The sequence below is a fragment of the Galeopterus variegatus genome, unplaced genomic scaffold (assembly GCF_000696425.1).
Source record: "Galeopterus variegatus unplaced genomic scaffold, G_variegatus-3.0.2 Scaffold4305, whole genome shotgun sequence".
NCBI lineage: Eukaryota > Metazoa > Chordata > Mammalia > Dermoptera > Cynocephalidae > Galeopterus > Galeopterus variegatus.
Window position 1 is genome coordinate 144446 of NW_007730416.1, and position 23942 is coordinate 168387.

A 23942-nucleotide genomic window follows, 5' to 3' on the forward strand; every position below is an offset into this window, starting at 1 on the left:
GTATCCCCCTATAGTTTGAAATTAAATGCAAATAAAACTGGCCTATGGATATAACAATGCTTCATGTTCTATATAACCCCCAAGTTCTAATTTCATACTTGATTTTTATCCTGTTTTTTTTTTATATTTCAGTATCTGTATTTGTTAGTCTTTCCAAACTATTTCTATAAGTAAAATTATAATACACTCAGATCTCAATGTAAAAAGTCATTACTTGTTGATTTTTAAAGAATCAGTAGGTTTATACAAATAAACGGCAGGTAGTAAATGTCTTTGGGAAATAGCTTACACCATATGAAAGGATACAAACTGTTAAGGTCAAGATGTTTTCTTTTTCCTCAGTTACTGAATCTGTGTTTGCATGCCTGAGAGTTCTCTTTCAATAATATCTGTGAAATTGATATGCTGAGATTTTAAGTAATACCTTAAACTTTAATTCTATTTTGGTTTGAATATAACAAATTAACATAATGTTGCCTTACACCTAAATTTTTTTATAGCAGTTTTATTGTCAATATAGCAAAGAGAGACAGTGTGGCACAGCATAAAGACAAGGTAAGATGGAGCAGAATTAGAACTTGTCCCTGCATACCACTTGGCAAGTCCAAAAACCACTCTCAGCTTCTGTTTTATTAATATTAAGATATTGATAGTACTATCTTCCTTATACAATTATTGCTGATACTAAGTTAGATATTGTATAGAATACTAATTACAGGAGCTGTTACATAGTACTTGGTATTGATATTTCAATCACATGAAAACTAAGTGTTTTTTGTTCTTTCTAGTGCAAGACATATGCATGTGTGCTAGAAAGTCATCTAATGGGACTCACGATTGACTTCAGCACAGGATTTATCTGCTTTGATGCTGCAACAAAGGTAATGTGTTCAGGTCAGCTCTGACGAATTTTCTGGAGACATTCTAATTCAAGAATGATTGAAATACCTTTTAACTCCTTTCAGCTTTTTATTGGTTGTCATGTGTCAAATTTAAGATCCATATTTTTGTGAAGAGAAGATGAATTATGCTTTAATTTGTTTATAGGAAAAAAGTTTGCATTTTTAATAAAGCAAATGTAGTACAACAAAACATTACAGATGTATTAAAGTAGCTCTACATCTATCAGTCTGTGCATAAGTATATCTATGTCTGTATTTATGTCTGTACCTATATATTGTCTTTTCCTAAAAGTATGGACATATAATTGAGGGGACATTTTTTCCCCTGTTTTTTTTTTTTTTTTTTATAGTGAACCATTATGATTTTTCTGCATCAACATCTACAAGATCAAAGTGGTGAAACTTTTTTTAGTTTTTATAGCTGATATGTTAGAATTATAGAATGATGAAATTTTGAAGTTTGGAGTTTCTAGATAGGTAGTGGAACCTTTATAAGCACTTGACTACAGGCTTTTGTACTATCTGAGAGGATGCCCTTTCACAGAAGATGCATCTCTGAGTAATGCACTTTGAATGATGAGGGGCACTTTCTCAGGCAGTCATATCTAAAAACAATCAACCATAGCGATTACAGGGTCACAATGACAAAGCCAAAGCATTACACATTATTATTTTTTTAATTGGAGGTGATCTTACAGCTCCACTGACCCACCCACCTGCTAATCTCCTTCCATTCACTGCTTTAGCTTCTGACTCAGGCTCTGGTCACCAGGGAAGACCTTTTCTTTCCTCCCATGAGGACATTTGTTCCTTAGATGCCTGCCACTTTCTCTTTTATCAAAGTATCACCTAAGATATAAATTGATATGTTCCTTCTCACCAATTTTAAGGATTAATGAGTAATTTCTTACTGAGACATATATTTTATCTAGAAATTAAGACTTGTACAGGATTTTCTAAAGCAAATGACAACAAACTAAGCCAGCGATCCACATTTTTGAGGAAGGGTGATTACTGGAGATGGTGGGGAGTGTTCTGATTTTGGAAGGTGGGAGTCTAAGGTGGGGCTGGTGGCCCCAAGCATCACAGGCAGGGAGGACACTGCCTGGAGTTCAGAGATCTTGTAGCTGTTCTTTTCTTTTCTTTTTTTTTTATTACAGTATAATTGATTTTGGGGGGACAATGTTGACTAACATCAACTGTGTACAACATGGGTTGATCAAATCAATTTTTTATTAGTATGTTCATTATTTGAAATCATAATTATTCTTTATGCCCCTTACTCAGTCTCTCCCCAACCCTTCTCCCTTCCCACCTCCAACTCTAGTAACCATAGATTTGTTCTCTGCTTCTGAATGATCAACATATCATTGTGGTATTTTTTCATTTTCTTTTTTATTTTTCTTTCTTTCTTCTTTCTTTCTTTCCAGACTTCTTTCCTTCTTTCTTAGCACCCACTTATGAGTGAGGACATGCAGTATTTCTCTTTCTGTGCCTGAACATAATTTTCACTGAACATAATTTTCTCCAAGCTCATCTACGTTGTGGCAAATGGCACAATTTCAATCATTTTTATGGCTGAGTAGCATTCCATTGTGTGTGTGTGTATGTGTGTGTGTGTGTGCACACCAAATTTTCCTTATCTGGTCGTCCATTAATGGACATTTATGTTGGTTCTGTATTTCGGCTATTGTACATGGAGCTGTGATGAAAATGGGAGTGCAGGTATCCATTTGACATGATGATTTCTTTTCCTTTGTATATATACCCAGAAGTAGGTTTGCTGGATCATAGGGTAGTTCCACCTGTAGTTGTTTGAGATACCTCCATACTGTTTGCCATAATGGATGTACTATTTTACAGTCCCACCAAAAATGTAGGAGGGGGCCCCTTGCTCCATATTCTTGCCAGCATTTGTTTTTCTCAGTCTTTTTAATATTTGCCAGTCGAATTGTGTTAAAATAATATCTCAATGTGGCTTTTACTTGCATATCTCTGATGATTAGTGATGTTGAGCATTCTCTTCATGTACCTGTTGGCCATTTGTATGTCTTCCTTTGAAATATGTCTATTCCACTTCTTTGCCCATTTTTTAATTGGATTATTTTTTTTTTTTTTTTTTTTTTTTTTTTTTACCATGAAGTTGTTTGAGTTCCTTGCATATTCTGGATATTAACCTCTTCGATGTATGATTTGCAAATATTTTCTCCTTTTCTGTATGTCGTCTTTCCACTCTTGATTGTTTCCTTTGCTTTGGAGAAGGTTTTGATATAATCACATTTGTTTATTTTTTTTGTTGTTGTTGATTGTGCTTTTGGGGTCTTATTCATAAAGTCTTTGCCCAGTCCTACTTCATGAAGTGTTTCCCTTACATTTTCTTTTAGTAACTTGATGGTTCTAGGTCTTATACTTTAATCATTGATCCATTTTGAGTTGATTTTGGCATATGGGGAGAGGTACAGGTCTAGTTTTATTCTTCTGCATATAAATGTCCAGTTTTCCCAGCACCATTGATTGAAGAGGCAGTTTATTCCCCCATGTATGTTCTTGTTGTGTTTGCCAAAGATCAGTTGGATGTAAGTATGGAATAATTCCCAGGTTTTGTATTTTGTTCCATTGCTCTGAGTGTCTGTTTTTATGCCAGTACCATGCTGTTTTGTTTACAATAGCTTTGTAATATAATTTGAAGTCAGGTAGTGTTATTCTTCCAGCTTTATTTTTCTTTTGCTTAGGATTGCTTTGGCTGTGCATGGTCTTTTGTTGTTCCATATGAATGTTAGGGTTGTTGTTTTCTATTTCTGTGAAGAATGTCTTTGGTATTTTAATGGGAATTACATTGAATCTGCAGATCGCTTTGGGTAGTATGGACATTTTTACCATGTTAATTCTTCTAATCCATGAACAAGAAATGCTTTTCAAACTTTTTGTGTTCTCTTTAATTTCTTTCAGCAGTGTTTTGTATTTCTCATTGTAGAGATAGTTTATGTTCTTGGTTAAATTGATTCCTAGGTATTTTATTTTTTTTGGCAGCTATTGTAAATGGGCTTGCTTTCTTGATTTCTTTTTCTGCTACTTTGTTATTGGAGTATAAAAATGCTACTGATTTGGAGGTATTTATTTTGTACACTGCAACATTACTGAAATTATTAATCAGCTCCAAGAATTTTTAGGTAGAGTCTTTAGGTTTTTCTGTATGTAGCATCATGTCATCTGCAAGCCGGGGCAGTTTGACTTCATTCTTTCTAAGCTGGATGCCCCTTATTTCTTTCTCTTGCCTGATTGCTCTGGCTAGTACTTCCAATACTGTGTTAAGTAGGAGTAGTTAGAGTGGCATCCTTGTCTTGTTCCTGTTCTTAAGGGAAAAACTTTCAGCTTTTCTCCATTCAGGATGATACTGGCAGTGGGTTTGTCATAAATGGCTTTATTGTGTTGAGATACTTTCTTCTATACTTAATTTTCTGAGGGCCTTTATCATGACGGGATGTTGAATTTTTTCAAATGCTTTTTTGCATCTATTGAGATAGTCACATGGTTTTTGTCCTTGATTCTGTTGATATGGTGTATCACATTTATTGATTTATGTATGTTGAACCATCCTTGCATCCCAGTGATGAATCCCACTTAATCAGGGTGTATAATTTTTTGGATGTGTTACTGTATACTGTTTGCTAATTTTTTGTTCAGAATTTTTGTGCCTATTTTCATCAAGGATATTGGCCTGTACTTTTCTTTTTTTGTTGTACCTTTGTCTGTTTTTTCATTTATCAGGGTGATACTGGCCTCATAGAATGAGTTTGGGAAAATGGTCTCTGTTTCAATTTTTTGAAATAGTCTGAAGAGAATTGGTATTAATTCCTCTTTAAAGGTTTGATAAAATTCAGCAGTGAAGCCATATAGTCCTGGGCTTTTCTTTGTTGGGAGACTGCTGATTACTGCTTCAATCTCATTGCTTTGTATTGGTCTTTTCAGCTTTCTGTTTCTTCTTGGTTCATTCTTGGTAGTTTGTATATGTCCAGAAATTTATCCATTTCCTCCAGGTTTTCATATTTGTGGACATATAGTTGTTTATAATAATCTCTAATGATTTTTTTGTATTTCTATGGTATCATTTGTGATGTCTGCTTTTCCATTTCTGATTTTTGTTATTTGGGTCTTCTCTTTTTTATTTTTTTATATATATAGTTTTTTTGTTAACCTAGCTAATGGTTTGTCTATATTATTTATCTTTTCAAAAAAGCAACTTTTTGTCTCATTGATCTTTTTTATATAGTTTTTTGGGTCATTATTTCATTTAGTTCTGCTCTGATCATAATTATTTCTTTCCATCTACTACTTTTAGAATTGAATTGTTCTTGTTTTTCTAGTTCTTTGAGCTGTAGCATTAGGTTGTTTATTCAAAGTCTTTCTATTCTTTTGAAGCAAGTGTTTATTGCAATACATAAACTTCCCTCAGTACTGCATTTGTGGTATCCCACAGGTATTGGTATGATGTGTTCTTATTTCTGTTAGTTTCAAGGAATTATTTTGATTTCCTGTTTAATATCTTCTTGGGCACATAGGTCATTCAGTAGCCTATTGTTTAGTTTCCATGTATTTGTACATTTTCCAGAGTTTTGCTTGTTATTGATTTCCAGTTTTAATCTGTTGTAGTCTGAAAAATCACTTGAAATGATTTTGATTTTTTAAAAATTTGCTGAGACTTTTTTTGCGACCTATTATGTTGTCTATTCTGGAGAATGTTCCCTGTGCTGTTGAGAATTTGTATTCTGTAGTTATTATATGAAATGTTCTGTAGTTATCCACCAGGTCCAATTGGTTTAAGGTGTAATTTAAAACCTTTTCATGACCCAGCAATTGAAATTGTCATGCAGAGTTTCACATTATTTAAGGATGGCCAATGTTTCTTTTTATTATAACATTATGAAATTAAATGGCACATTTATGCAGGTCAGATTTGGCCATCTAGGGTGTTGCCTTTGCATGATGTAAAAATAATACTTCTGTAAATAAGGAATTTCTGATGCCAGAGGCTGTTTTGATAACTCTCAAATGAGATTGCCATAAAATTTTCTTGTTTCTAAAGACTTTCTTTTGATTAAAATACTCATCAATCAGGATAAGCTTGTCAGAGTTTAATCTTGTAAATTAACTAATGTAATTATTAGTCATCTTAATGAGTATTAAATTAATTTGATAACTAACTTCATAAATAAATGAAACTGATTAGACAAAAAGTTAAAGTCTGATTTTAAAAAGGAAATATTGTCAGAATGGTCAGCAAACTCTATGGCATGAATGTGAAAGAATCTCACACTAGTGATTGAGAGAGAGACTAAATTCATCTGAGCACATTTCTGAGTACTTGAATCAATTTTGAGTTTAGTTAAGCCTGTGTCAGGGTCCTGCTGGCTCTGTGCAATAAAGGGGAAAATCATGACACTAATGTCTGTCCAACACATGTTTCTCCTTCTGCCCTCAGTGTAGTGGGAGTAACTGAATACTCAAGAGAGGCTAAGCAAATTGTTATGATGCCATCTAGAGCAAATCATTTAGTAGGAAATGAGAGCTTATTCAGTCCAAGCTTGACCAGGGGAAAAACCCAAGGCCTTCAGGAGTTGCAATTGCTATCCTTCCATCTTCTGATTCTGACACCAGAAGCATTTAACTTCAAAGGAACCTAAGAATTGGGAGGGAATAAAGGGAATGTGTGTGCATTATCATGAAGATGGCTGCAGTGTTCATTGCCCAAACTATGACATTTGGAGAGTGACAGTGGAGAGTGACACTATTACATCAGGGCACAGGCAGAACGGGGAGAGTCCCAGGCAAACCACAGAGCCCTACTGCAAGAAGCTGCTCCACTCTGTCGAATGAGCCTAGAAGTTATCTTCAAATAAAAAAAAAGTGATTGTTACACATAAATTGAAACATGATTTGTTCTAATATTTTATTAAAAGAGTTAAGTAATATCATGCTATTTTCTTTACTTGATAGTCATGGTGAAAGTTTCCTTTAGAATATATGTCTCGCAGCAGTGTACTCATGCCCTTTAGCTGAACACGCTTCTTCCTTCTGCACTTCATCTTGTTCAGGCCCTCCAGGTTACCCTGGAATTAAACCAAAGGTCTCATGATGAAGTACAGATCCCAGGAAAAGGAGGACTGTACACTGAGTTGTTAATTGAGTTCCATTTAAAGCAGATGCTGCACTGTTAATACATCAGTGATGGGAGAATTGTTGTATTATTGCATATTTTAAAAACCAACTATATCTCTTATGAAATTTTTTTTAATAAAGAATAAATATAAAGAATCCAGAAAAAGTAAACTAAAAGAGGAGATCAGAGACTCTTATGATAGAGTACGAGAGTCAGTGTGATTTTAGATTAACTAGAATGCTAAATGTTTGGAGGTTGCGGGGTGTCTGGGAATGCCATGCTAATTCTCCTTACTCCAAACCTGTGCTTGAATGTTCCCAGGGTAGACCATTTCCCTTGATTTCCAGAGACTGCAAGACATACCAGCACTCTGTTCCACATAGTTCAGTTTACATTAGCAACACATTGGAGGAGGTTGTACATCTTCAGTTTCCCTTAGTTTTGATGGGTGGTTCCCTCTCAAAAGCTCGACTTGTTCTTTGTTATCCTCATTCTTACTAAAATGCGTCCAAGAGAAGACTATTCTCACTATAGTGTCAAAATACAATATTGCTGCACTTAAATAATCCCCATTGCTAAAAACATAGATTTGTTATTATTATGTTCTTTTAAATAGGTATATGTTCATTAATTAATTATATCTAGTAATAGAGTTCCAGTAAAAACAGAGACCTCAGCAGTAGCATCTACAAAACATTCATTCAATTTGTAAATGAACATCTACAGAACACCTCGCTGTACATAAAGAGACATAGGTGGGGGTTTATACGCCAGTCTTGGGTGCTCAGGAAAGACTTCACAGAAGTTACCTTTAAGTGGAGACAGGGAAGATCCTGCGTATTCCTGTCCACAGTGATGACTGGAATACCATAAACATTGACTTAAAACCTGGGTAAATGTAAAAGACAGTATTGCTCACATTATTGCTGTTTCCTGTCTTTGGAACCACTAGTTCCCCAAAATTGTTATAGTGAGATAGTTTTTTGTTTGTTTGCTTGTTTTATTGTTTTAATAGCTGAAATTGAGAAATGCTAGAATACCTAAAAAGGCTTCTTTGCTTCAGGATATCTAAGAGCCAGTGCTGACACATAGCATATTAAAAATATTTTTCAAAGTGGTGATTGGCTAACAGATCTATGCAAATAATAAATATGAAGTAAAGTAACATTCTTAGGAATTAGCTCTATCGCATGTTAGAAGCTCTTATAATGATTTTATATTTTCCCCTTGTCTCTCTTACTAATTTTCATTAATATAAAATTGTATAAAGTTATATTCATTGAATATAAATAGAAAACATTATCAGGGGAAAATTTGTAAAACTCATGCATGTGTATGGTGACATTCATTTTAGGAATTTACATTCTGTATGGTAATAGACAATGTAACCCTAACTGAAATAACTTCCATCTAGTTTTCCAGATTTTCTCTATAATACAAGAGAAATTAATCCTGATCCAACATAATTGTGCTACAGAATTAAATTTATTGTTAACACATTAATATTTGTAATTCATGGAATATCTTAAACTAAATAATCCATTCAATCCTTTTAGTCAACACTGATTTCTAGAGTGTTTCAAGGAAAAATGTGAAAGTTAATATAGTCTGTATTTATACTTTCATTTATACTTTCAAGAGTCTTTGATATGACTTGGATAAATTTAAGGAGCTTTGAGGTACTGTTCTCCCAAAGGTATATGACCCATGTGTACACACCTCCCCACACACAAGCATATCCCTCGTGATGTTTATTTGAATTTTCCTATAACGCATTTATGTAATTATAACAAAATTATAATACAAAGTCCATAGGTTAAACCTCTCAAAATAGAATTCAACTTTTTAAAAATTTTATGCTATGTATCCCATAGTCTTTCAACTATTTCACATCAAAGATAGTAATTAAACATCCACAGGGAAAATTTTAAATTATCAAAGTGAATACCTTTTGAAATGTCTCTTATACAAATAGAAATCTTATTTATGCATAAGCTATGATGTAGTTATGACAATATTTATATAAATATTAGCATTTTTCTTATTTTACAATATCTTTTTTCTCTGATTATGAACTCACAGCTTAAAAAGATGGACAAAGACAGATATTTGATGAAATGTTCATATTTTTCTTCAGATAAATGATTTCTTCTTTGCTTTTAGAATAAAGAACATTGCAATTTATTTCAAAACAAACTCAGGCATTTAGGGAAACTATCCGTCAGTTATTCTTTTATTTTTTATTTTATATATTTTTTTAGTTTTCAAGTTTTTCAAAGATAGCCCCAAATAAACATTCAAAAGAGAAGTATTAACCCAATTTTTCATGTAGTATATTATCTAGATGTAATATAATAATAGTACTTTCTGCCTTTAAAAAAATTTTTTTTGCAATATACAAGGGTATTATTAAATAATGTGAAAATAACACATAATTCTTTGTTTATATGTATATAATTCAAAGCATATAAAGAAAAATAGATAAGTCAAAAAATCTTTGTCTAATATATGGTTTTGGTACTTCTTCCATTTTATATCTTTTTTTTCTTCCTTCACCATTTAAAATTTTTAATTCAACTTTCTGTGGCTTTTGATCCATTTTGCATTTTCTGAGTTACTTACTTTATTATTAAGAATACCTAACTTAAAACTTTTCTTTTTGTATTTTAGTTTGTCTCTCCTTAAATCATCAGTTTTGGTTTTATAAAATTTTTTGTTAATTCAGAGTATTAAAATTTAATACTTGCACATATTAAATGGAAACAATAACAGCTATGCTCCCATGTTAGAGCATTACTCCTGTTGAAAGAAATAGTGAACGATATAATGTAAGGCACAGATTCTGAGGTATTTAAGCACATTTCCAACTATCTTATTTCAACCTCGTTTACTCTCATCTATGCCTAGGAATCTATCCTGCGTCTTCCCTTCTGTTTCAAATTCCCCAGAACACATCGATGAGCTGCTTCGGACCTCCCAGTTGTAGCACTTATAGGACCTTTGCAAATCACATATCCACTCCACACCTCGTTTCCTCATCTCTAAAATGGATATATGAACGACGTTTTTCTTGTAAAATTACTGTGATGTTGAAACGAGAGAGCGTCAGTGGAGTGGGTGCACACGTCAAGCCTTCAGTGAAAGGTGGACACTTGCACCACCCACACGTACGGGCGCTCTGACCTCTGCAGGGCACGAGCACCAACGTCGAGGTGTCAGTGTGGCACCCTGTTCTCTAGAATTCTTGGCCCATCAGTTGGCACATTTATTGTCTGCTTCACTGCAGTCTTTGTAGGTCTCCGCTTTCTTAGAGGTTGTCTTTGTGGCACATGATGGGGAAGATTGACATTGAACAAGCAGTCACAAGCTTAACGGTTCTCCACAAAGGCAGCTCAGGGTGTGGGAGATACTTGGAGAAAACTGAATTTCACCTGAGCATTTGTAGGTCCAGAGCAGATAAGTAGGACACAGTGGAAAGATTTAGTGGCACAGGTGAAAGCCCTGAGACATGAGAGGGCGTTGACACAGGAGCAGGACAGTGAGAGCCAGTGGTGTCTGAAATCAGGCAGCACATGATGAGGAGCCATAAACTTCATCATAAAGGTTTAGGACTTACATTCATTAGCTGTGGACACAGAATTGCCACGTCACACGTCACACACAGTGACAACACATCACTGCCTTACAGAAGTAAACATCTGTTTCTCACACTGCGTGGGCTTCGGATGACGGATTTGGGCAGGGCCCCTGTGCACATCTGCAGTTCGGGTGGTTCCGTCGAGCCTCCACCAGCTGGCTCTGCTCTGCTTGCTCCTGATTCTTCTCCGAAAACCAGGAGGGTGGCCTAGGCACGTTCTTTCCTTGTGGATGGCAGAGGCAGAAGAGAGAAAGCCTTAACGTGAAATTCTATTTTAGTCTCTGCATTGGAAATAAGTGCAAAATCCCACTGGTCAAAACATTTGTGTGGCTGAAGCCACAAACAAGCAAGCGTGTTCCTATGTTAAAAAGAAGTAACTAAAAGAGTTGATTCCTGTAGAAAATTGAAGATATGAATTATAATTGCGACTGAATTTTATCATGTTGCTAGAAAAAAAGTGAAAGCAACAACAAGTAAAACAAAAACAATAAACAGAACCCTTTGCTATGGTTCGAATGAGTGTTTCCCTTCAAAATTCATATGTTGAAACCTCATAAGCAATGTGATACTATTAAGAGGTGGGGCCTTTGGGAAGTGACTAGGTCATGAGGGCTCCACTTTGGTGAAGGGGATTAGCACTCTAATAAAAGAGATTGAAGGCAGAGCCCGATCTATTTTACCTTCCACCTTCTAACAAGTGCGGACACAGCAACAAGGTACCATCCTAGAAGCAGAGAGCCCTCACCAGACCCCAAATTTGCCACCACCTTGATCTTGGACATCCCATCCTCCGGAATTGTGAGAAATACATTTCTATTGTTTACACATTACCCAGCTTGAAGTATTTTGTATAGCAGCAGGAATAGGATAACGCACCCAGGATACTTGACAATCCAGGAAATCTATACCAACAACAACAAAAGAAAGTCTTGCCTGTTTTTATTACACAGGTGATATGTAAAATTTCTCAAAATAAAATGAGTATGTTAAGAATAACAAAAGCATAAAATGATCAGTAATATGTGGAAATATGTCAGTGCTTTCTTTACAGCATGCATTTTGGCCATTCTTTTGTAAAATTTTATATTTATGTGATTAAAATACTCTGTGTGCATCAACTCACCAGATTGATATATTTAAGCTATTATAAAGTAATCCACAAGGTCTGAATTTTAGAAACACCTTTTTTTTCTGTTATTTTCCCCTTTCTTCTTAGTAGATTCCAAATAAATCCTCAAAGGAAAAACTGTTTACCCCTCTGAGTGGTCAATATATTTGATATATAGAGAGAGACTGAGAGAGTTACTTTGGAGGGAATAAATTTGGGTGAAATATATTTGGTGGTGAAGCTCTGAGACTAATTAGATAATCCCATCCACTTTTTAACTTAGGGAACTGGCTTAATAATGATGCATTTCTGTTTTATTAACTCCAGCTCAGAGATACACCTTGATATCTAAGGCTGCATAAGAACTACATCTCAAATGTAATTTATTCAACACTGAGGTCGTTGTCCATTTTAGTCTGACTCCTTTCGTATTCCTATCTCATTTATCAAACGAAATCTAAATTTGGTTCTCTAACTCTTGCCTTGCCCTCAGCTTTGCCATTCAGTCTTTAAAAATCTCCCCCTAAATAAATCTGGAAAGGTGTTCCCTCTTTTGGGTTCTCAGTATTACTAACTTAGGTAATACTAAGTTACCTTCTCACTTGGATTACTGCAGTTTCTTTCAAATAGGATTTCTCACCTTGTTCATTGAACACATTCTTATTATGCATCAGCTATGGCCCATGACTCTTGCAGACACTAGAAGTACAAAAGTAGATACAGTGCCTCCTTGCAAGAAGTTTGTAGTTTAATGAAGGGGACAGATCCAGAACTGAGGACTTTCACACTGAGTGCAGAGAAGCCTGAGCATTATGAGGTCATGGTTACATCCCTCTCTGTTCTGTCTTCCACACAATCACCAGATTACATGTCATCAGGCTCTCTTGTTACATTACTTTGCCTTTAAGACTATATTTCTTAGCATAGTAAAAAAGTCCTTTAATGTTCTTGTTTCTGCTTGCAATTTAGCATCATCCCCAGCATTTGGCAACATTCGGTGACTCAGCTGCACTCCATGCTATTAGTCTCACACCACTTACATTCATCCTTGAATGCAAGTCTTCATCCAAAAACACTTATTCAATTTGATTTAGATGTCCCTTGCTTGATATGACAGCAGAGAATTGTAGGCATATCTCTCACCACACAGCAGAACATACTGCAATTGAGTCTGGCAGAGATATTAACACTAATCTCTTTATCCAGAACCAACTGTAGTTCAAGGACACAGAATTAATTCAATGAGTAGCAATGAATATACTGTTGAATATAACACCTAAGAAAATGAGCGAAAGACAGACATAAGCTTTTATCTAATTCCATGATTTTTTGATATTTCTAATTTTTATTTCTTTTCACCAATCAAATTTGTAGTTATAAAATTAGCATATAATTGAGGTTCTAGTTTTAGTAAAAATGTAATTAATTAAGTCCAAAGACATACAGTTATGATAAATTTCACATGAATAGAGAACAAATGAGAAATATGAAGATAAGTAAAAAAAATAATTTTTTAAAAAAAGTTTTCTAATGATTTCCAAATAAATGTGGTCCTGTAGCCCCCTTCCCCATAAAGAAAATGAAACGGAGTCACTTTTTAGAGCATTCATATTTGCAGCAAATTAATTTTGGGGGAGGGGCAGATAGAGTCAAGAGATGATATGTGTTCTCGGGCTTCTTGTCTAAGTAGAAGGATAATGCAGAATGGAAATAGGACTGTGGAGGAAGGTTTTATTGCTTGACTTGAAGAACCATCATAACAATTTGCAAGAAGGGAAAAAGTATGTTTTTGGTTATTGATGGGCATTCATTAGTCAAATATCAAACACCAAGTGACTGGTGTTATGGGAAGAGTACGAATAGATCCTGTCTTCACAGCATTTTTGTTGTATTTTTTAATGTATTCTGTGTAACAAGTTGTAAACCATATATCTAGATTATTCTTTCACCCTATGTAGCAAAATATCCCACTTTTATTCCTCATAAAATAGTTGACATAGTGTTTAATTTACCTTCATATGTTGAAAGTAACTTCCGTTTCTTCAAAGATAAATTTTTCTCTGGGGCATGAAAATTTGAAGCTGGCAAACAATGGGCTAATATGGAAATAGATAAGGGATGTATCAGAGATTGTTTTACCTATTTTTGTTTAACTTTTAAGTTTTTTATTATTATTAATGCAACTTTTTTCCATTTTTGTGTCATTAATGAACTGTGTTTTTGAATAGTTTGTATCTGAGTAACACTTGATGCTATTGATACAAAAGTGAATTCATGTACTAACCTGAGTCCCTTAGGTGTAGCCAGCTTTGCACCCCTGTTCTCTGATGAAAGTGGTGGCATACTGCTTTGAAAATCTGTTATAAGTGGAAAAAACAAAGAAGTAAGGAAGGCTTTTTTTTTCTTTTTCTTCTCTCTGAAGTTCTCTAAATCACTGGCATTTTCAAACTTTGAGCCAATTCTAACAATAGACCTTATTCACATGAATAGCTTATGGGAACCTTTTTACCTGGACAAAAGCTTAAAATAGCAGCAGCATTATTATAAAGAAGAGACAATGACTCAGAACACACTATGTTTGAGCAAATCAGTAGATTAGTTTCCTGGGTTTAATGCTTTGTTCTAAATGGAACTCTGAGTATCTCCTGTATCTTAAGAAAGGGGTCAGGCATTTGCAACAAAAGTTCATTTATAACCGTGCTCAGTAAGTGGGTTTCTGACGTTTGGTTAGGGAAATAATTGCAGAAAGACAAAGAGCCTGGTTAGGATAAAAGAGGAAATAAGAACTGTGGAGAGTGACAGACTTGGGCTCCATTCCTACTTATTAGCTGTGAAGTACTATGAATGGGTATGATCTTTCCTTAATTGTGTCATCTGGAAAATGGCAATAACTCCAGCAGTGGCAAGGATTAGAGATAATGTATTAAAGAGCCTTGCCCTGTGTTATGATCATTTTAATAAAAAGATGATGCTCCATTGAAGGGCAACGGTGGACTCTCAAAATACATCACATGCACTAAATTAAGTATTTTCGAATTACTTATGATCTGTGCATGTGTTCACCTGTTGAATGATTCAGTGTTAGGAGTGAATGATAGATTACTTATATGCTTCAGTCTCTTCACATAAAATACTCTGCTTGATAACATTTCAACATTTCATCCTCAGTCACACACGGATTATTTATTATTTATAATCACATTATATAATAATTGCTAACCTGGTTAAGAATTGCGATCTTAAATTATAAATCCAAAATGGCATTAAATCCAAGGTTCCTTAGCATTTATCTGTTTGCATGCATTTTTTTAAAATAAAATTTATCTATTACACATAGTACCTAATGGGCAAATGATTCTTTTGCAGAACGTATTTTTCTTTAGTTTGATTATAGAAGCACTTTGGCCAATAAGCTTTTATTGCATATGTCCCAATAAATTGCTCTCTCCCTTGGCAATCTTCACTGACTCTCTTATAACCACAATATTGAAAATACTGTGATTCATTGTGTTCTTTCTTTCTCTTTATTTGCAGCTTTTAAGTATATGAAATATTTAGTCATATCTTAAAATGCCAGACAGATTTTCTGTTTATCATTTCACATTATCACCCAAAGAATATGCTGAGTGAAACACTGTTTTTGACTGTTCATGGCAAACAAACAAGTTTCAGTAAGTCAGTAAGGTATTTTGGATTATCAGTATATATAAACTCACTAAACATTTTATTTTACAGTGCATATTTTACTGTTTCTTAAAATGTATTTCAAGGGAAAAGCTGCCTGATTAAACAATGTTCAATGAATTTTTTTTTTTTTTTGAATGGTAAGGGGATCGCAACCCTCACCACGGTGTTATCTGCACTACGCTCAGCCAGTGAGCGCACCGGCCATCCGTATATAGGATCCGAACCCGTGGCCTCGGCACTACCAGCACCGCACTCTCCCGAGTGAGCCACGGAGCCGGCCCCAATGAATTTCTTTTATGAAAATATTCTCAGACTTCATGTGCTAATTAAACTCACCAAATGCATTTGACCACATTCATCTTCCTTGTTCTGTTATTCTATCAACAGTACATATTCATATTGTTATTGCTATACTAAATATCATAACTAACACTGACAATTTAAACTGAATTTATGGTAGCATTCATAGTAGTAAAGATATTTCGTTTTTGACAGAATGAAATTTTTAAAGATTTACTTTGATTCCATAAATTGAATGAAAAAATCAAACTGTTAGAGTTATCTGATTCTCTGTTTGAAGCACTGATAGGCAACCGACATCATTTAATTGTTCATGAAGTTCTTCTGCTGATGGAGAAAATCAATCTCACTTGCCTCACTTTGATACAAGAACCAGAAAACTTGAAATCCAAATGGGCAAATCTGATTTAGATGGAGAGCCATTTGATCCAAATACAAATTTATGCTTAAATAATTATTTGTAAGTATACTTTCTCCATCTAAATATATTAGTATGATTTCTTTGGGCAGTGTTTTTGTTCGTGTTTTTTTAAGTAACTACTATTATTTCAAACATCTTCTAATTAGTGCCTTTTGGCTTTCATGTGATTAACGATACTGTTGTTCCCATGGTGGACGGGTGAACCTCAAAAAACATTTTGTGCAATTACACACTCATCAACTTTTTGAGATATTAGAATTCAGTAGTTAATTTCTCATTTAATACTCACTTTTGCTTTTAACTTATTGTGGTTGAAAAATCTAATGCAAAATTCAAAATACCAAACTATAAAATAGTTTTATATTTTAGTCATACAATAACTAACAAAACCTTTATAATGAATATTAGGATTATTGCCAATAAATCCTGCACCATGGCCACTTATCTTTAATTGTCGGGTCCGCCGCCGGCCGACCTGTACAGCCCTAGCCTTGTTCCTTCTGGTGGGTGAGCGAACAGCCTGGGATTCCTCTTTCCCTCCTGTCCCCTTTGGAAGGAGATGGGGAAAGAGAGCCGTGAAGAGAGGTGAGCACAGCTGCCGGCCCCAAACAGCCTGGTTTAAAGGACACTCAGACGCGGCAGGGGTTCTGTCGAAGCACTTCCAATTATTTTCGCACAAGCACTTGATTTTTATTTTATTTATTTATTTATTTATTTGTCCTTTTTTGAGACCGGCCGCACCGCACTCAGCCAGTGAGCACTGTGAGCGCACCGGTCATCCCTATATAGGATCCGAACCCGCGGCAGGAGCGCTGCCGTGCTCCCAGTGCCGCACCCTCCCGAGTGCACCACGGGCTCAGCAGTTCCGTTTATTATCACACAAGCACTTGCTTTTAAAGGCAGATGGGGAGGGGAGATTCTTTGCATCCTCCAATCAGCTTAAAGGTTACAAGAGCATGCATCCTGTCTCAGTGCCTAGCTATTGCAACCATGCAGAGTTCACAAGTGCAGAAGCACGTATTTGGCCAATAAGGGCTAAGGCAAGGTTCCCGCAGACACTCCCACCCTAGTTTCTCCCGGCACCGTCTTAGGCTGCCACATTAATACACCCTTGTGGGCCCATAATGGCGCTGCTTGTAATGTCACTTAAGGTGGCGTTAGTTTTTAAGGCCAACACTTAATTATGTTTCCTGTGCATATTTCATGGACATGCCATCTTCTCTAACTTCCTCTGTTTTCCATTGCCCCCTCTCAAAGATTGCCTGATGCCAGGTGACAAGTTGCACCGTGCAGGTTAGTACACCACCTGGCCCACAGACACAGAAGTGCTAAATACTTCTCCCTTCAACATAAGAGATCTGAAGAAACAAGGTGTCCTTTGCACTTCCATCCAAGTCCACTTAATTTTATCAGCTAGTACCCTGTATGTTTCATTTTTTTTCTGACTAGAAGAATATTCTTGTTTCATATAAATGTTAACCACAAAAAAAAAAAAACGTGGGGCATGAGGATGCTTAATTTCAGAAAGGCATCTTCTCTATTTATGCTTCATAAACAGGACTGTGGCACCGACAGGGCTGCTTGGTCCTGCGCATTGGAAACAAACTTCTGCTCACTCCCTCTCTCTCTCCATGTGCGAGTGTAACACAGTAACATCTGCCTTCACATTTTGTCTCTCTTTAATGGCTGATTGTGCGTGTGTGTGTGTGTGTGTGTGATGTGTGTTTGTACATATATAGTTTTCATTTGGATATTTAACTTCCTAAACCCTCACTAACACATTAATAACTAGGAACTCTTCACTGCACTGAGACAACACACTGAAGTCATTGATAGCTTACCATCACCAATATTTTTAAATTAATAAGTAAAAATATTGTATTACCATTCTATTGCACAAAGTCCTATGGAGCCATTAGTAAGAACACTTAAGCCAGCCTGTAGTGTACTTTTGGAAAGGCTTCCTTGAGGAGTTATGATTTTGCTGGAGCTAAAACTTAAATTAGATGTACACCAGCCCAAGTGGAGGGAATTCTTTAGCGAGGTCCTTAAGGCAAAGTGGAAGTGACGAGGAGGAGTGTTGTGACGTGTGTTACAAACAGGACAGCTGGAGCACAGTGTACTTGAAGGACAGTGGCAAAACGTGAGACCAGAGATTTAAGCAAGGACTACACTTCGAGGATCTTGTGTGTCTTGACAAGCATTTAAATCTCATCATGATACTGCCATCAAAAGGTGCTATGTAACAGAAATATGATTTGAGTTTTTGAAGAAGTGTTTTAACAAGAGGAGGGAATGGGCTTGTAGTGTCAGGTGTGGGATGTCAAGAATAGAGGGAAGAAATTCAACTGGGACTTCCCATGAATATCCAAGACAGAAACTGATGTCTGAACTATATTCACAAAATAAAATGGCAAAGATGACATGAGAGTCACAAGATATGTAGGAATTAGAATTAACAGAATTAGAGGCAATGGGTCTGATGGAAAATTTGACTATGATTTCCAGATTTAAGGCTTAGAAGATGGAGTGAAGGTGCTGACGATGCTTAACATGGATTGAAGAGGAGGGTGGTTGAGGGAAGATGAAGATTTATTTCAAATATATGGGGGTACTTCAAAAAGTTCATGGAAAAATGGAATTAAAAGATAATATGAATCTTCCCAGAACTTTTGAAGACCCCTTGTATTAATTCTATTGTTTTTATTGTTTTTTTCTTTTGGTTTCTTAATTTTTCTTTTTTTAATTTTATTTTACTCCTCAATATACATTGTAGTTGATTTTCATGCCCCTTTACCCGTTCCTCTCCACCCCCTTCCCTCCCTCCACATCATATGTGTTCACTTGACTTAAAAAGTTCAAGGAATTTTTGTGATTAATTTTAAAATATCTGTAGGACCTACAAGCTGTTCTAGATATGCCACTTAGGGTAAGAGGACCGTCCAGGCACAGCTTCTCCAGCACCCTGGCTGGTCTTGTTTTTGCAGGAAATAAGGCTGTGACTGACAAGTATCACCCTCTCCTGCACTACTCATTCCCGGTTCACCCCCTCGTGGCCTGGTCATAACCTCTGCTGGTCTGGGCCACCTGCCTGCTAGTCCAGCCCAAACATTCATTCCCAAAGGCTCATCCTGTGTCTGTGAAGGCTGATTTTGTCCACTTACCATTAAAATCAGCAATGGCAGCATAAAGAGACATTTAGAGGAGCTATTCAGCGCCAGATAAATTTTTCTCTGCCTCCCTGATACCTCCTTCCAGATGTAACACCTTTCCTTGCCTGCTGATCTCCTGGCACAAAGTGCGTAGAGCAACCAGAAAGCACCCACAGCTTAAAACCTCCACCTGCACAGTTCAGAGTGGACAGTACAGAATGCTCAGATTCCCACATGGGTAACTGCATGTAAGTGTGACCAGTCCTAAATCAGTCTCTTTATTTTCTGACCCATGCAGTCTGCCCACTGGGGACATGGAACTGTATACTGGTCAGAGATTTTGGATATACATCACCTCCTGGTGATGGTGTTCCCTTCTCATAGTATGTCTCCTAGATGACATCTTAGTCATACATTAAGAGGCCACTGAACTGTCCTCTCCTGCCCCAAACTTGTGGGTGCTACAGCATTGAGTGAACCACCAGGTCCTGTGGGGATGTTCCCACTCCAGCTCTTCCTGTTGTACGATGGGTCTGTGGGACTCCTGTAAGCACTCTGGAAGCCCTAAAATGTTGGGGTTTCATGGGTAGGAAAGCAAACCTTCACCCAGAATGTGTGTCTATTCCTGTCTAAATGAACTGATGCCTCTCTAGCATGACAAGGCCCAGTGTCATCAACCCACCACCAAATTGCTGTTGGGTTTAGCCAGGGAACACTGGAGACCTCCTGAGTGCTTATTGGGCGTCTCTCACAGTGACAGACCAGACATTCAGCTGTGGTAGAAGCTGGATGCCCCTGATGAACAGGGGCATGTTGTTAGCAGTGGTAGATGCTGGTGGATGTCAAACTGCTGAAATATTACATGTACTTGTTGTTCACTGCCCTTTCCCTGGACCTCCTTGTCCCCAATCTTCCAAGATTTTTTCCTTCCAGATCCCTAACTAATGACGCAAGTCTTTTACCTCCATCTGTGAGTCCCTGTATATTCTGCTCTTAGGCCACTTCTTTTTGTACAAAGTGGATGCCTGGCTGCGCTATCCAAAGTTCTACGTGTAAGAGGAGGATATTCTCCTCACTGCTGTCTTTTAGGATTATCTAATGGTGGGATTGTTGTAAAGCAACACCCAATGTTCAGTTTGCACCAACATGTCGAGTCTGTCCATCTGTGAACAAACCTAGCCTTTTTGGTCTTATCTTAGGTAGCCACAGAGACTGTCCCCCATGTAGTGTATTTGGAATGGATTGGGCAGTGCAGGCCCCAGAGGGGTGGTGAGATGGGGATCTGGGCTGCCAGCCTGGGCAGGTTGCTTGTGCCCCCTGGCTCTGCTCACACCTGATTCCAGGTAAACTGTTTACATCTTACATCTTTTCTTAATGGCCTGTGGTATTTTGTAACATTGTGGTGCAGACAGAATCCAAATGTGATGTGCAGCTCTGGCCACATGGAAATATCTATATTCTGTTTCTGTTGCTTATAACAGAATGCCTGAAACTGAGTAATTTATAAGGAAACGAAATTTATTTCTTAGAGTTTTGGAGGCTGAGAAGTCCAAGATCCAGGGAACACATCTGGTGAGGGCCTTCTTCTTGGTGGTTGCTCTTTACAGCAACATAGGTATTTGATTGAATGTTTCCCCAAAACTCACTGAAGCTTGACCCCCATTGTAGCAGTGCTAAGAAGAGGGGAAATCTCATTATGATATTTGAAGGGTGGGGCCTTTAAGAGATGATTAGATTGTGAAGACTGTGCCCTCCTGAATGGATTGATTTATTCGTGGAGAAATGGTTGTAGTTCTGATGGGTTTAAAAGTAGAGCAAGTGGAAATGTTAGCTCTCTCTTGCTCATGCCATTCTCACAGTGTGATGCCCTGCTGTGTTAGTCCACTTCTGTTGCTTAAAACAGCATACTGAAACAGGATAACTTGTAGTGGAACAATATTTATTGCTTACTGTTTCAAAGGCTGGAAGGTCCAGAGTCTGTAGAACACATGTGGTGAGGGCCTCTTCCTGGTGGGGTGACTCTCTACAGCAACTCAGGGTATCACAAGGAGAGAATGGGCTGGGCAAGAGAGCTAATCTGCTCACTCGCTCTCCTTATAAAGCCATCGGAACCATGCCCGCCACTCCATTCATGGATCAATCCATTCATGATGGTAGAGTCCTCACAATCTAGTCACCTCTTAAAGGCACTGCCTTCCAAATACCATAATTGGATTTCCCACCCTTTTAGCACTGTTACAGTGGGAGCCAAGTTTCCAAGACATGAACTTTTGGGGGACACATTTAAGGCATAGCAGCATCCATCTCTTCCAGGGCCCATTAGCATGCCAGTGAATGACTGTGAAATGGTGTGTAGCTTTGCTGGAGACTGCACAGCTTTACTCCAGAACACAGGGAGTTCTTGTGATCCTTCTATGAGGGCTTAACATGAATTTTGCACAGGTTCTTTTTCTAGAACAGACATCCCTAATATCATTGGGTCTGAAAGATTATAATTAATACAATTAAGCCACTGCCTGATTCACCTGCTACCAGTGATGGGGTGTCTGTTGTCAGCCAGCTAGTAAGCAATCCATCTCCAAGATCCCACTTTTGCCTCTGTATGGAGGACTACACCTGGGAGGAACTGTCTTAGGTTGAATTCCATGGAGTAGTATGAGGCAGAGAGGTAGATATTTTAGGCAGTGCTCTCAGGAGGTGCACCTATATGGAAAGAGGAAGGCAGGCTGGACTGGAGGGATAAGCGACACACAGGTGATTGTACCTAAGGGCTAATCAAAGCTAAGGGGAACTCTGGAGCCTGGATTGCCCTACAGAGTCAGCCCACCAACATCAACAGGGCCAAAAGTTTATGTTTATATATCAGCCAGGATCTCAACATTGCAAGACTTTCCATGGCCAAGTGATTCACTGTGAGGGCACAGAGGTGGGCTGGCAGCAGCAGATGTACCTGGCAGCTGGGAGATGAGCATGCTGGCTCCAGTCTGGACGGGGCACCCTGTGTTCACTACACAGGCTGTGGTGCTGGCACATGGTTGGATAAAGAGCATGGGAGACACAGAGAAGAGCTGATAGATCAAGGCTTCTGAATAGATGGGAAGAAAAATGAAATACAGAACATCGCACAAGCATACTTTGGGAAGGAAAACATTCAATTTTTTTTAATGAATGAAAGATTGTTGAAATGGATGAAAGTAAAAACATATTTGACAGAGCAAAGAGGATGGGGAGAGACATGCTCGGTTTTCTCTCTTAAGTGTGGTCTGTGGGGAGGGCTGGGTCACATACTGAGAGGTGATGGATGGATAGTTGGATGCAGAGTTGGATGGAGGCATTAAGGAGTGTGAAAAAGAATATTTCTATTTAAAAAGCTGTGAAATCAATGAGTAATGAGTGCACATGTCTCCTAAAAGGGTCTAAACACTCACAGTAAAAAATACTACTTGTTCTCACTATTTTGACACTATTCATGTCATTTTTGCTCTGACTTCAGGAGCATTACATACCAAAAGCTTTATGCAAAGAAGAAGAGAAAACAAAAAAAAGATTGTAGGAGCAAATGGAGAGGGTGCATGTGTTTTCTAGACATGACGTGATCTAGAAGGAGGAGTCTATGTATAGACCATTAATTATTTTGAAAAGTCATTATTGGCATTTATTGAAATATGTTTTCTCAAAATGTTATGTGTTTTATTACTTACACTTAAAATCAAATACAATTTTAATTTTACAACTAAATACAAAGAATTTTTTTAATAGAAGACTACAGAAAGTCTCATCATTAAAACATGAAGTAGGCAATATTCATCTTCTGAGTTTTCACCTCTGCTTCTATATCCTCCCCAAAACATCACCATTACTACTTGTGTTCAGGTGCCTTCTCACATTAAAATTTGCCATCAGCTTACTGTTCTATTGGAAAAATTCTACTCAGCTAGTTTGAACTAACACAGAAAAAAAAATCTGTGGAATTTACAAAGCAATTTCAGGAACATTGTTATCTCATTCATTTTTCACAGTAACTTTTAAAGTAAAATAGTCTGTTATTATTACTTCTAATTTACAATATAATATACTCAGGCTCAAATAAATGAAGAATCTTGCCCAAAGTTATGTGGCGTGTAAGTAGAATATAAAATTTGGTTTACATTTCAGGACTTATGGCTCTAAGGTCAACATTCATTTTTATTTCAGTACAGTGTAAAAAAAATGCATTATGTTTCCTGAGATTTATGCATTGTAATAAGGGGAAATATCTTAATTTACTGGTAATGAAATTTAGGCCAGTCAGCGGGGAAAAAGGCGTAAAAGTAAGTGAGCAGGAAGGAGAGGTTTCTGGTCTTGATAATCTCCTAGTCTCATTCCATGTGGGCAACTGTTAACTATACAGGTGCACATGAATGAAGTCTACCAGAATGAGAAAATGAACACAAATTTACATATATTTACTAAGTTTTAGCATGGCATTGCATTGTGCAAACTCACTTTCCAAGACAATTCTACATGTACATTACAGAGGACTTATTACTATATCTTGGTTTACTTTCTACCCAGATTGGAAAGCTTTTGAAGCAATAA

The 23942-nt window shown here is 36.9% G+C and overlaps 1 protein-coding gene across 1 annotated transcript in view; it reads left to right on the forward strand.

Annotated features, from left to right (window-relative positions):
- LOC103602793 (gamma-1-syntrophin) overlaps positions 1–23942 on the forward strand; it is a 184541-nt gene that overhangs the window by 124039 nt on the left and 36560 nt on the right. The window contains exon 6 of the mRNA XM_008587229.1: positions 789–881. Coding sequence (XP_008585451.1) covers positions 789–881 — 93 coding nt within the window. The remainder of the gene's footprint in view (positions 1–788; positions 882–23942) is intronic.